This window comes from Pogona vitticeps, chromosome 1 (assembly GCF_051106095.1).
Source record: "Pogona vitticeps strain Pit_001003342236 chromosome 1, PviZW2.1, whole genome shotgun sequence".
In the NCBI taxonomy this organism is placed as follows: Eukaryota; Metazoa; Chordata; class Lepidosauria; order Squamata; family Agamidae; genus Pogona; species Pogona vitticeps.
Genome location: NC_135783.1, coordinates 73,692,918 through 73,707,248, shown reverse-complemented (window position 1 = coordinate 73,707,248; position 14,331 = coordinate 73,692,918). Strand labels below are relative to the sequence as shown.

The following is a 14,331-nucleotide window of genomic DNA, read 5'->3' as shown; positions in this document are numbered from 1 at the left end:
ATGAGGTGGTAACAGGACTGTGGACATGGCCTAGAGAGGCACTGCATGACATAGGTCGTAGACTGTATATCTGTTTTCAGTTCTTGCAGATGCTGCTGCTCCTGGTAAAAACCCAACCTCAAAAAGGCTCATTTATGACCACTAGCAGACAATCTTTTAAGCATCAGTATTTTGTTATCTTTCTTTTAATAGTGAGTTGGATCTAGAGTTCATTCAACAGGAAAGTTTACAAAAGGATTCTTCCGCCATCTTCTTCCCACTCCGATTATGAAAGCTACTGGTTTTTCTTAGATTTCATTTAAAAAAAAATTTCATGAGGAAGGAAATTTTAAGTCTCCATTACATGGGACTTCTGCTCACTCTAACTCTGTTAAGTCAGTCAACACATTTATAAATGAGTGTAGCTCTAGGTGAGCAAAATGACTTAGGGAAAGGCAGCTAGATTTTTTAAGGTAAAGGTAAAGGTTCCCCTTGACAATTTTTGTCCAGTCGTGTTCGACTCTAGGGGGTGGTGCTCATCCCCATTTCCAAGCCATAGAGCCAGCGTTTTGTCCGAAGACAATCTTCCGTGGTCACATGGCCAGTGCGACTTAGACACGGAACACTGTTACCTTCCCACCAAGGTGGTCCCTATTTATCTACTTGCATTTGCATGCTTTCGAACCGCTAGGTTGGCGGGAGCTGGGACAAGCGATGGGCACTCACTCCGTCGCGTGGATTTGATCTTACGACTGCTGGTCTTCTGACCCTGCAGCACAGGCTTCTGCAGTTTAGCCCGCAGCGCCACCACGTCCCTCGTGGGCCTATATTGGGCCTATATTGCATTGTTATGAATACAAGAGAGAATGCACACACTTTAAAAGCACTACATAAATATTATTATGTCTAAATATTAAGTGATGCACTGTATTCTTAAAATACAGTGCATCACTTTGTAACAAATACTAGGGGGTGCTGATAAGTATTGAGCTTTTCCCAGAAAGAATTGTGCTAGGAAGCTATAAATTGCAGGGTGTACTGGCCAACCTGTCTGTATTCAGTGGTGCAAAAATCAACTACCTATGATTTTAACTTAACTTTCATTTTCTGGTCCAAAGTGAACATGGTGGCACGTCCAGAAAAGTTCAATGTGGAAGAGCATAAGACCATACTCAAGTTCCTGTTTCTTCAAGGGAAAGGTGCAAAGCAGATCCATGATGAAATGTCACAAACTATGGGTGACAGTGGCCCTTCATATGCAACAGTCAAACATTGGGTTGTCAATTTTAAAACTGGTCATTTCAGTGCTGAAAATGAGAAACCCAATGGAAGACCTGTTTCTGTCTCTGTGCCTGCAAATGCAAAAGCCATCCATGACATGATCATGGAGGACTGCAGAATATCAGCCAAAAGTATTGTTATATACAGTGGTGCCTCGCACAACAATGTTAATTGGTTCCAAAAAAAAAAAAAAAAAAAACGTTCTGCGAAACATCGTTCTGTGAAACACCATTTCCCATAGGAATGCATTGAAAACCGGTTAATCCATTCCAATTGGAACGAATTGCCGTCCTTAAGCGAAAATCCCCATAGGAAACATCGTTGAGGGAAACGCGGTTCCCCAATTGAAATGCATTGAAGCCGACTCAATGTATTTGAATGGGTTTGCGAAGTCCCTTTTCGCTCCTGTAAAAGTGCCTTAAACTGTTTGAAACCTGTTTTAAATGCTTGGCATCGATAGCCCACCTCCTGAACCCTATGCAAACTTAATTTGGTGTTGTTCTGAGTCTTTGTTAATTTTTGGTGATTTTTTGTTTTCTCCATTGAAAGCCATTGGACGGTCCGTCCAATGGCTTTCAATGGAGAAAACAAAAAATCACCAAAAATTAACAAAGACTCAGAACAACACCAAATTAAGTTTGCGTAGGTTTCAGGAGGTGGGCTAATGACTGCAAGCATTTAAAACACTTTTCAAACAGTTTAAGGTACTTTTACAGGAGCGAAAAGGGACATCATTGTGCGAAAATTCCTCATAGGAAACATCGTTGTGTGAGGCGGCAAATTTTTCAGGAAAAGCCATCGTTGTGTGAATTTATCGTTGTGTGAGGCACTCGTGCGAGGCACCACTGTATCTGAAAATATCACATGAGAGAGTTGGTGCCATTATCCACAACGACTTGGACATGAGAAAGCTGGCAGCAAAGTGGATCCCCAAACTTTTGACAACCGAACAAAAGAGGAAACGTGTGGAGCCATTTGTGGCTGTTTTGGAACATTTTGCAAGAAATGAGTCAGATTTCCTGGGCAAACAGGTAACTGGTTGTGGCGCACCCCCAGTGACCCCCTATGTGTTTTGCCTCTCACACAAGTTCACCTTTGGAAACAACTTGTTCTTTACCCCTTTTTCGCTGCTACCAGAGGATATTATCCTCACTATATCAAGTATGAGTCTCACACTCTTGCTGCCAAATAAAACAAGATTTATTTAAGGATAAATAAGTGAATCACAGAAGAAAAATCATGGATGGTCTATTATCATTCATTCATTAAACATGGATTTGATTACTTATAAGCTTGCTTGTACTCATTTACTTTAATCAAAATCTCAATATTTTCTGACTGTCAATGTTCTTCTAATTCCTTTTAACTCTTTAATATTCTCTAACTAACCAACTGTCCAATATCTTGTCTAAACACTTTACAGGCTCCTCTCTAACTCTCTAAACGCTTCACCACCTTTTTCCTAAATGACCCCCTGTCACACTCTAACTGCCTCTGTGGCACTCCCAGTTTTCTTGACTCCGCCCCTCTTGTCCTGTCATAGGCTCCTGTACTAGAGCTCTAAGATGACTGACAGGAGTGACATATGGGCTGTCCGCCACACTGGTGATGAGACATGGATCTACTGTTATGATCCTGAGACAAAGGAACAGTCTAAGGAATGGAGGCACAGTGGTTCCCGCACGCCAAAGAACTTCCGAGTGTGAAGGTCAGTGCAGAAGCAAATGGCAACAGGGTTTTTTTTTAATAAGAAAGGGAGTTCTGCTGGTGGAGTACCTCCAACAGGGTTCAACCATCAATGCAAAATATTACTGTGCTCTATTGATGAAGTTGAGACAAAACATCAAGGAAAGCTCTCCAAAGGTGTCATCTTGTTGCATGACAACGCCTTGTCACACACTGCAGGTGAAACAATGGCAAAACTGACGTCCTTAGGCTTTCAAGTGATGCCCCATCCACCCTATTCTCCCGACCTGGCTCCTTCTGACTATTATCTGTTCCCCAAACTCAAAAAACACCTAAAGAGGTAACGATTTGGGAGTGTTCTGGAGGCAACTAATGCTGCAAATGAGTGGTTACACAAGCAGTTGAAAGAATTTTATTTGCAGGGACTTAAGAAGCTGCAGGACAGATGTCGCAAGTGCATTGATTTCCTGGGGGCATATATAGAATAGTGTGGCAGTTACTGCTTCCTAGCTCATTTTTTTCTGGGAAAGGCTCAATACTTATCAGCACCCCCTCATAGTTCTGCAGTTTGGAAGGATCCACCAAAGCAGTTCTGTGGACTGTTGGAGAAAGAGGGTAGCTTCCTTCCTCAACACAGACATTAGTTTTCTACCTGCTAATATGCTACTTTTTGATGCAGAGAATCTGAACTGGTTTAAATTCTTCAGCACATGGAAAGAAGCAAATAAGCAAAGTACATTGATTATGTCAGTAGAAAAAGGAATAATTTAGCATACATACTACACCATTTGAATAGAAAAATAAAAAAGAACAGAACAGCAACATTTCTCCCTACGATTTTAAGTTAAAAAGAGAGTACTATTCTATCCAATAAAACATTTCATAGAATGGCCAGAATTCAACTGCCAATTTCCATTTATTTAAGTGAAATAGTGTAATTCATTACTTATTTATGAGGTGCTGTATGAGTTCCTGAAGAAGCATACTACCACATAATTTCGCATAGTCCCAGATACACAGCCAGCAGCTCAATAATGAGTGGCAATTTTCAATCACTACTTATGCCGTTCCACTTATGCAAGTATACACTGGCAATTGGATTATGGCCACCAGTTTTTGTACAAATCTTATGTTGTTTACAGAGTAATATCTAATAGAGCATGTAACACCTTTTCAGGTTTTGTTGTTTCTTCTTTTGGTACATCTGAAAAAGTTCTTTATAACTTAAAAGTGTGCACTCCCAGGACTCTAATTAGTAGGGCACGAACAAGTGGATTTTTCCTGCTTGGAAGGCAAGAAGCCTATACTATCTTGTAAGGTAAAGGTAAAGGTTCCCCTTGACATTTTTAGTCCAGTCATGTCCGACTCTACGGGGCGGTGCTCATCCCCGTTTTCAAGCCGTAGAGCCAGCGCTTGTCCGAAGACAGTTTCCGTTGCCACATGGCCAGCATGATGAGGGAACGCTGTTTTACCTTCCCACCATAGTGGTACCAATTTATCTACTCGCATTTGCATGCTTTCAAACTGCTAGGTTGGTGAGGAGCTGGGACAAAGTGACGGGAACTCACTCCGTCACGTGGATTCAATCTTACAACAGCTGGTCTTCTGACCCAGCAGCATAGGCTTCTGCGGTTTAGCATTAGGTAGTACCAATTTAGTTAAAATTATTGATCTGTTAGTTTTCCATAGAACACCAAAGCAGATTTAAAGGCTGAGGAAACTTTTCTATAGATTTAGTTAAGCACCTATGAAGTCACTAGATATTAAGCTGAAGATGCTCCATCCATCTTAAACACAAATTTTGATTGGAAGCAGATACTGGGCATACAAATCTTAATTTCTAATTATAATTTCATTCTGCTTTAACAATTCTTCCCCTTGTTCAGGTTTCTATATCGAAAAGCTTTCAAAGTCACCCTATTCTATTTCTTTTTAATGAATAAATGAAAAGAGTAGCAAATACCTCAGGTATTGACTGGATAGATTCTATAAAATTATCCACTGATGCCTCCCACATGGCCAGTTTTACTACATCAGAAAAAAGCACAAAAATTTATTATGCATGTTTACTTCATTTGCATGTTACCACAAAATAAAATTGTTAGATGTTATTATATAATGGATTTTTTCCAAGCTTAAGGCTGGTTGTGTTTGAAAGTAACTCTTAAAGAAATATCCACATAGTAAGGGAAATACATTCACATACATCAGTTGTTGCTGCTGTTATCCAATTTTTTAAAATTAACAATACTACAGAACAAATAAAAAAAATCAAATCATCATTAACTACAACAAAAACCCTCTAAACTAAAAGCCCTCCCCCCCCCTTCGGACTAATATTCCAACATCATTTGGATCTCGAATTTCTCCAGTTGGTTTCTGGTGAGCACTGAGTACATAAAATATAAAGTTTTGCCCTAAAGTCCTGTCTTTAGAAAAAGACTGTTATCCAATTTTGAAGCAGTTATATGATTTTTACTGCAGTTATAAGATAAAGGAGATGTACTTTTCTCTTGCACTATTTCTCTAGTTTAAATTGTATTCCCCAGTGTTAATACAGATTTTATAATGAAAAAAAAAGATATTTGTTGCTCCTATTACTATCAATCTTCTCAATTCAGTATAAAACATAAGACAATCAGATGATCTGAACACAAATCTCCGTACTCTTGTCCCTTTTAGATCAGATACATTATGTAGGATAACATGGTTACCTGCAGGTAAACTGTTTAATTGTAAAGCTCTGAACTAAAAAAAATGGTATTTTTATAGCACAACCTGAACAGCTGCAATGAATTTATGGGGGTGGGGGAGGTCCTTTTGTGCAAGAGAAAAGAACCTGAGATCAGGACTGAATTTTCAAAAAGAGTGTAGCAATACAGGTTTTATACAGAGTATTTTGCAAGTGTAACTTCTCACTGATTCAGTTCTCACTGTCTCTGTTGAGAAGCAGCTTTTGTCTCTGCTACAGTAATATATGGTTGCAAAAGTACTGTATGGTATACATTCATAAGATTTATTTTAGCCTGGGATGAAGAACCTGTGACCCTCCAGGTGTTGAACTACACTCTTTATCTCCAACCTTGCTGGCAAGGACTGATGGGAATTAGAGTTCAACATCTGGCAGGCCACAGGTTTCCTAACCATTTCAAATAATATTTTGGGGGAAATTATCTTGACAAGTGTGCTTACTACACAACACAAGTAATAGTGCAATCCCACCAAAAAGTTCTGCTTTAAAGGTCTAATACAGTATATAGCTTACCAGAAAGACAAAGCGCATTTGAAAATGCAAACTTTTCTAGAGTGGCTTCATCAGTATCTAGTTCTGAACTGATTGTGATTTCTCCTCTATGAAGCTTTGATAATCCTCTGTAAAGAACAATGAGTCTTAACAAAATCCACATGACAAGTAGAGGTCAGAATCCTATTACTTATGTATGCAGTCATAAGATAAATGGTATAGATCACTGCAAATTGCTGCTAATTAAAGAATCAACACTTATATTCTTGTTGAACTGTCACATGACTGTTGTCCAATGAGACATACAAGTACTGTATAGACTCCTCAACTAGCAACAATTTGCTACTGTAATCCATGCTATTTCACTTAAGCCACCATGTGTCAGTAGTACTTAGGGCAGAGTACATCAGGAAGGAACAAACCATATAGCCAGCCCATTACCATGTTTTTAAAATACAAATAAGACCAAGAAACAGGAACTCTTCTACTACTGTATATGTTCAGTTCTTACCCCTGCTAATGGATGAGTTTGTTTAGCTTCAATTCTGCCCTTCCAGCCCAACCTACAACAGGGGCATAAAAACAAGGGACAACACCGTAGAGATGTTGTAATATACTCCCATCACTTCAGTACTTCACCCTCTACCCCATAACATATGGGTGTAAATGCCTCTGGACAATACTGTACATCTAAGCCACTCTGAACCTGACCAGCTGTATTCAGTACGCACTATTCTGCAGGGCTATATTATGCTACTTTCTGCAAGTCACAGCCCTTCCAACCTGTAATACAGGGACAGTAAGCTGGATTTACTTCAGAATTTGCATTAGCAGAGTCACTTAGTCTCCCCCCCCCTCCTTTTTCAAGCTTTACGCCAATTATGAACTGTCTTGTAAAAAGCAGGAGTTTTTTTTAAGCGGGCAGAATGGACACATTGGTTTCAAATTCACCTACAGTAAAATCTTGGGGATCTCCTTTGATTTGTAGGAACAGCACCCATGTCTATCCCTTGGGTCATTTAAAATTCTTCTCAGTGTAAACTAGAAGCTGGCCTTACACTATTCTTTATACACTTTATCTAATAGGTGTGTACAACTGTGCATGGACATCTGTCCTCTTCGAGTCCCCCTTAATGCTTACCTACTTGCCTATTTTTAGTGCTTACATCCTCTTATATATATATAAGAGATGGGCAGTTTGCAATCCCACCTCAGAGGCAGTGCCCTGGCTCCCCTAGATGTTGCCTCTCAATGGACACCTGCTGGAGGTGGTGGGGCTGGGAAGCACCAAACATCTGTTCATCCAAAGGACAAACTAGTACAAACTGCTGAACCAGCAGTTTGTTCCCATCTCATATATATTTAAAGAACATGAAATACCACTCACTGTTACAAGGAATTTTCATCTTTATTTTTCTTTCACCAGTGACTAATTTGAAATAAAAATAATATTTACTACATTTCTTGAGGTGCTAAACAGTAAGAAAATGGCCATTATAAAATGTAAAATGGAGTGGTACAAATGGAACCAAGCAGGAGATTGCTGGTTTGGAAAAACCACATATTTTATAGAAGTAAATATGCCAATATCATATTTTACGGGTCCTGCCAAAACCAAGGGAAAAAAAAAACACCAAGCACTATTCAGGTCAACATTTCTTTTGAGGGGTTTGCATGTGAATGAGTTCCCTATATATAAGCTAGGAACAGCAGTATTTTATTTTGCAAAACAAGCATGGAAGTGGTTTAGAATTTAGGAGGTTGTGAGACGTCCATATGGATTGGCAAAGAAGGCATATATTCACTAACATGTTCAGGAAATAAGCTGTAGTACTTCCTGGCCTGTTGAAAGTAGATTCTACATAGTTTATGACAGTAAAATACTTACCCTTCTCTCCTGTAGTTAATTTCTTCATTCTCCCAGTGAATGAGAGAAATTTCATATGGCTGAACCTCATGCTTTTCCAGGACTCGCATTATGCTCTTCATCTAGGAAATATGCTATATATCAAAATTTCTGACAAATATGAGGAGGTCATACCAGATAACTCAAGACTACCTGTCATGCTGCCTTCAGTCTGTTTGCAAGAGTACAAAAAGAGTAGAATAACATATCAAAAGGAAATATTCAGAGCTCAAAACATCCAGCTTTCCCTCACAATGCAAATGCCAGGAAGAATAACATTTACAAGGAAAAACTAGCAAGAGATAGTTATCTGTTCCTAACTCTTTCTTTCTACCTACAAGTGTTCTTAGAACTGGAACTCCTCCTCCCGCACAATCAATTTTCTGAAACTGAAGCAAACACTTTAGATGAAAAAATTGCAGGAGAAAGGGTGTGGTAAAGTATTTGCAAAAGAAAACTGTCAAGTTAAGCATCTTTTCCCATCTATTTCCTCCTACAAATGCCCTCTGATGTGACATTTACATTACCTAGAGGATGTGTTTGTATCTAGAAAGATGACTTCACCCCAGAATCTGGCTGTACTTCCTACATAGCCATGACCAGATCATCTTTCATCTCTACATTGACTGTAAGACGTACCCTACAATTCAAACCAATGGTTCCCAACCTTGGGTCCCAAGATGTTCTTGGAATGCAACTTCCAGAAATCCTGACCAGCACAACTAGTAGTAAAGGAGAGTTTTAATCCAAGAACATATGGGGACACAAGTTTGGGAACCACTGCTTTAAACAATTTCTTTACTTTCAAACAATAACCCACAGCACTGAGCACTGCTTAGTTTGAAAGCACAGAGCATGTGAATCTATTTAAAGATATTACACAGAAATTTCACTGCCTTTTGTAGCTAACTAAGAATAAGACCAATATTGCAGCATGCAAAATGATACAAGTGTAGTTAAATTTTGATGTGTCCATGCTTAAGTGAATCCCGGGTTTTTGACTCTGTGTGCTAACATGGAAATCATATAAATTAACAATCACCCCATAATTCTGCAGATATGGTTGTTCAACATAAATTTATCAAAAAAAGAAAAGATTGCTAGCTATTGTGAGTATAATTTCTTCTGCTCATGTTAGCAAGACACCAGGCCAGATGAATACTTGCCCTTTTCAGAACCATTCATGTTAGAGCTTTTTTTCCTCCACTACCCTGCCCAGGACCCTTCAATGGTTTCTTCCATTATAGAACCACACTTTGACTTCTTGTACAACACACTTTTAAGTTTAGTAAATCAGTTTGGGTTATTATTATTAAATCCTGCACCTTCAACTAGTGTAGTTTACCTCATAAAACCTGCCTCCCACCTACCGTTTCTTCTTTAACATTCCAGAACACAACAGATCCTTCCCTGTATCAACAGAATTGCAAGAGGATATTAGGCTCAAATTCTACACTTCATGTTTGAAACATGCAATCATTAGGAGGCAGGGCTCTTCTTTCATTTTCCTAGTTATTTGGCCTTAAAAGTGACAAAATAACAAAGCTTCAGAGTGAAACAAATAGTTTACATATTAAATGGTTTAAATTTTCTAAAATAAAGACTGGAAGGTACCTTTCTTTTTCTGTTTGGTTACTCAGAAGCAAGTCTTCCTGTATTAACTATGGTCTACTCCTAGGCAAGTATGCATACCACAAGCCATTAAGGCAGAGGGTTTGTGACAGTAAAGCTTCTTTTTCACCAGATTTATTGAAAGATATTATACAGAAATTTCACTGCCTTTTGTAGCTAACTAAGAATAAGACCAATATTGCAACATGCAAAATGATACAAGTGTATCATTTACAAAGACATTCTGGTAGATGACACAAGGATAGGCCCCCTCAAAACTCAAAGTCCTAACAGATATAACACTTAAGCCACACCATAATTAAAAATAAAAACTAGTTCACATGGCTATTATTGATGGACTTTACTTACCTAAAGAAAAATACCATTCCGGGATCAAAATTTTTCATAGCGTGTTCAGTCCCAATTACCAAAACATTTGCCGCATCTAGTTTATTTTTTTTTAAAGCAGATGAATCATAATTAAGACACAATAAGAGTTCTCAAGACATTTCATTTCCATGCTATGCTTATTTACCAGACTATACAACCCACTAAGTGCTACTGAATTCACCTCTAAATAAGTATCTGTAAAATTCTACTGCATTTTCATCATCATCATAGAACTGCAGAGGTGGACGTGGCCTATGGATTATCAAGTCCAGCCCCTGTATGTGACTTAATATAATGTCCCATTTCATCATAGAATTACAGAAAAACAAGTTCTATTTTTTAAAAGAGCTGGTAAATAAAGCAATATAAAAAGCAATTGGTGACCTATACCCTGGTTGCAAATGGTTTCACAAATGATTTCATTCATAATTCTGCTCGTTTCACAAACTTTTAAAGATTGTCAGGAATATTACATGTGACATTTTTTGAAATGCAGAATATATTACTGGTCATCTATCAAGCTATTTCAGAATAAGCTCTTTACACTGGATTGCTTCCAACACAAATGGAAGAAAAGCTCCACCTCTTCTAAAGTACAAATGAATGGACTCATGACAGTTTTCAGCAACTGAGATAAATGATAGATAATGCATTGGTTTTGACCCAAAGATTAATAAGTCTCACAGTACAATTGTATTAGCTGAACTACCATTTTCCAAACTGTCTTTACCACGCTCTGTTTTGTTGTTGGCTGAAATCCTATTGCTTAACATACTGTGTTAGTTGCATTACAGTAGGCCCACTGAATCAGCAGCAATTTGGTGAGTCAACCTCTCTATTAAGTTTCATTAATTCAAATGCACCTACTCTAGTTGTGAGTTACTTTTGCACAGTTAAATCACAACTAGAGTAAGCTCATTTGAAACAATGAAACTTACAGAAGAGCTGACCCACTAAATTCAATGAGCCTTCTCTAGTATGATTTACTATGCTAAGCAACAGGATTTCAGGTGCTGTGTGACATCAAAGGCTTCCAACTTACAGCAACCTCATAAATGATCTCAATAAGGTCCTATTATTAGCAGTCCTGCTGAGGTTTTTGTCTAAGTTTAACTAAACTGATACACTAGCAGCTTCACAAGCAATTCAGCTAGCTTTATCCCTTTGTTAGTTTATGGAGAGAGCCATGTCTAACAACTTCCAGTGTCTCAGGACACATCTTACTAATCTATTATTTTTCTTACTGTCCCCACTACTGAACAAATCCCCTTAGAAGGACCAGTTAAAAATGAATAGGGCTAGAAGTATTTACCAGATGCCTCTAAGTCAGGGACCAGGACTGGAGCCAACATACTGGAAAGGCATCTAAGAACCACAGAGAGAGGTATGAATAAAGTAATAACTAGCAGTACGTTTTTGCAGAAAGCTGCCCTAAGAGTCATTGAGACTCCTGAAAAACAGAATGTCTGTGTTATGATACATCATTAATATGCAGGAATCTGCATTTAATCTAGTCTGTCCAATACACAACCATGTAGTGCCAACAGCAATAGTTGTTATATGATTAGCTGGAATACAGCTAAACTTATAGAAACACTTCCACTTCTTCAGCATCAACTGCTAAGATCCAGGAACTAGAAAGTCATATTCATAGATTAAATTGTGTGGCGTCTTTCCACACTATTGCAAATGCATTTAGCAAGGAGATATCACATAAAAAGATGAGATAGGAAGTAGTTTCCTACCCATCTACAAACTAGAGGTGGACACCATTTTCTGCTTCTTCCAAATCCCCGTGGATTCTAGCTTTCCTTCTGTCCCAGGTTCTCTGTTCATTGCTTTTTCCATCTGTGCCCTTTACTAAATTCATTTTTTCCTTTCCTCCCACTCTAGGAGATCAAACCTAGAAGCCTGAGCAAAGGGGAAGTCAAGCAAACCTACCACTACAACAACATTGTAATACCAGAGTAGTACAAAACCTAGTGAAAACTGTATTCCATCTATGTATGAATGTCTAAATTTGGCCTCAGAGGGAACAGAACTATAATTTCACATTTTTCACTCATGCGTGCAATCAAGAAACTTGCATATTCTGTATTAAGGTTAGACACTGTCATTTTCAATCTGCCTCGTTTACTGAAAACTGTGAAGTCAATAAAAACTGCATTTGGCTATTGCCTGGGAAAATTAAAACATCCTTATAAATATGAATACATCCTATTTGCTTGTTTAAATCTAGTAGACGATACTCATCAGCAAACTGCCCTTCTAGATTATGTTCTTTTTCATTTACCATGCTATAGTACAATTAATCCTACAAATTTCTCCACTTTGTTGTTACGTGCTGCCAAGTAACTTACAGTGACCCAAATAGGGTTTTTAAGGTAAGTGAGATATTTAAGTAGTCATTTTACCAGCTTCACTCCCCCAGTCAGTTTCCATGGCTGAATGGGGATTCAAACACTGTTCTCCAGAGTCCTAGTCCATCACTCTATCCACTACACCACACTGGGAACCCTTGAGGCACATAGTATGATATTTTTAGGAATCTATTTTTTCCACTTCCATGAAACATCTAGCTTCATTCCTAAAAATATGCATGCTTGAACTAAGAAGCTGCCAAAAACTCTCTCTCTCTCTCTCTCTCTCTCTCTGCAAGAAAAATAAGTGAGTATAAACCAACAATTCCTTCTTATACCAAGTCTGGATGGCTGCATGCTTATTAAATTTGCTTTCAAACAATGAAATCTCCAGAATTAGGTACTGATTTGTATAAGGTAAAAGGGACTGCAGGTAGTTAGAAGTGTATTAGTCGTAAGGTAAAAGGAAAAAGCCATAAGAACAAATCAACCAAGAGTAGTCTAACAAGTGCCTCTCTTCAAGAATTCAAGAACCAACCAACATGAAGGCATCTTCTGAGGAGACAGGATGGGGGCAGACAAGACAAAGAAGTGACTGATTTGGACACATTAAAATTATAAACAGTGTTTGTTTGGAATGTTATTTTTTATGTTGGGGTGGGTAACTTCAGGAGGTTGGAACCAATTTCATCCTCACAGATCTCACTCCAGGCTACAATCCTGCACCACTGCCAAAATCCAGCATTGCAGCAAAAGCCCAAAGTGTTCTCAATCCTACTTGCAGTTTTTTTAAAAAAAACCATTAGAATCATGTTTCCTGAAAACTTCTGGGTGTGTAATTTCCCTGTGTAGTGAAGGCTTCTCGTACAGCTCATTTTAATTCCATGGTTGTGATCTAGGGATATACATGACACACCACAGATTTAATTTAGAATGGCTGCTGCTAACATTTTCACAAAAAGATTAATATAAAAGATACTGAGAGGAATTACTACAGGGAACGATTCATAAGGAAATGTTTTATATGTCTGCTTCCTGTTGTTCAATGTTCATCTCACTTCTCTTATGTATGGAAGTACACCTTTGAAGTACAACCTAGGGCTCGGCTGCATTGCATAAGAACAGTTGATTATACTTCAAGCAACATCGTGTCTCCAGTAATAACTGTTCCAAGGAAGTAGCATATCCCAAACCAGCACCGGTTGAAAATGACAAATAGCAATACCACAGTACTTCAGTCCTTACATTTAACCTGTAAATTGTTTCCAACAGAAGACAGAAAAAATGTTTGGAGATGTACCTCTAGGCAGGGTTGTTATTTCAACATATCCAGATGATGTTAGATCAAGACAAAGGCTACCGAGATGATACTCATCTGCTGTTGCATAGGCTATGCACTGCATCAGATCCTGTGCCAAAGAAACATGGTTCAATATTAGAAAATGGTCTAGTGACATCTCTGTGTGTGTTCTGTGCCACGAAGTCAGAACCGACCAATAGTGACCCTAATAGGGCTTTCAGAGGCAGCATGACTCTCAGTGTCAGTTGCTAGTGAATGTGAGAGGGAGGTTGCTGTTGCCTCCTTTCTCAGCTGGTGGACATCCCACAGGCAAGTGGATTCTATGGTACAAACAGAATGCTGGGCTAGATAAGCATTTCAGCAGATCCAGCGTGGCTCTTTTACATTCCTAGGTGGATACACACACCACCGGATTGAGTGGGATCTATCCCCAAGTAAGATTTGGCTGCATCTGGAAACTTTTCCATTCCTACATCCACAAACTACCCGAAGATGTAGCCAGTTAACTGCCCTTGAAGTTTTTTTCCCATTTATTCTCTTCCTTCCTCAGTGAGACCCAGTTATGTGTTCCAAA

General features: G+C 38.6%; 1 protein-coding gene and 1 long non-coding RNA gene across 7 annotated transcripts in view; one reads left to right on the top strand and one right to left on the bottom strand.

Moving 5' to 3' along the window:
* RMND1 (required for meiotic nuclear division 1 homolog) overlaps positions 1–14,331 on the bottom strand; it is a 30,293-nt gene that overhangs the window by 9,308 nt on the left and 6,654 nt on the right. For all 6 annotated transcript variants that reach the window (XM_078383269.1, XM_020805955.3, XM_078383268.1 and 3 more), the window contains exons 3-8: positions 13,758–13,866; positions 10,077–10,152; positions 9,467–9,506; positions 8,079–8,179; positions 6,212–6,318; positions 4,910–4,974 (exon numbers count right to left, since the gene is read on the bottom strand). In XM_078383269.1, the coding sequence (XP_078239395.1) occupies positions 4,910–4,974; positions 6,212–6,318; positions 8,079–8,179; positions 9,467–9,506; positions 10,077–10,152; positions 13,758–13,866 (498 nt within the window). The remainder of the gene's footprint in view (positions 1–4,909; positions 4,975–6,211; positions 6,319–8,078; positions 8,180–9,466; positions 9,507–10,076; positions 10,153–13,757; positions 13,867–14,331) is intronic.
* Positions 1,897–12,308, top strand: LOC140705932 (uncharacterized). Its single transcript, XR_012085561.2, has 2 exons — positions 1,897–2,968; positions 11,991–12,308. It is a non-coding gene; the product is annotated as an uncharacterized LOC140705932 (long non-coding RNA).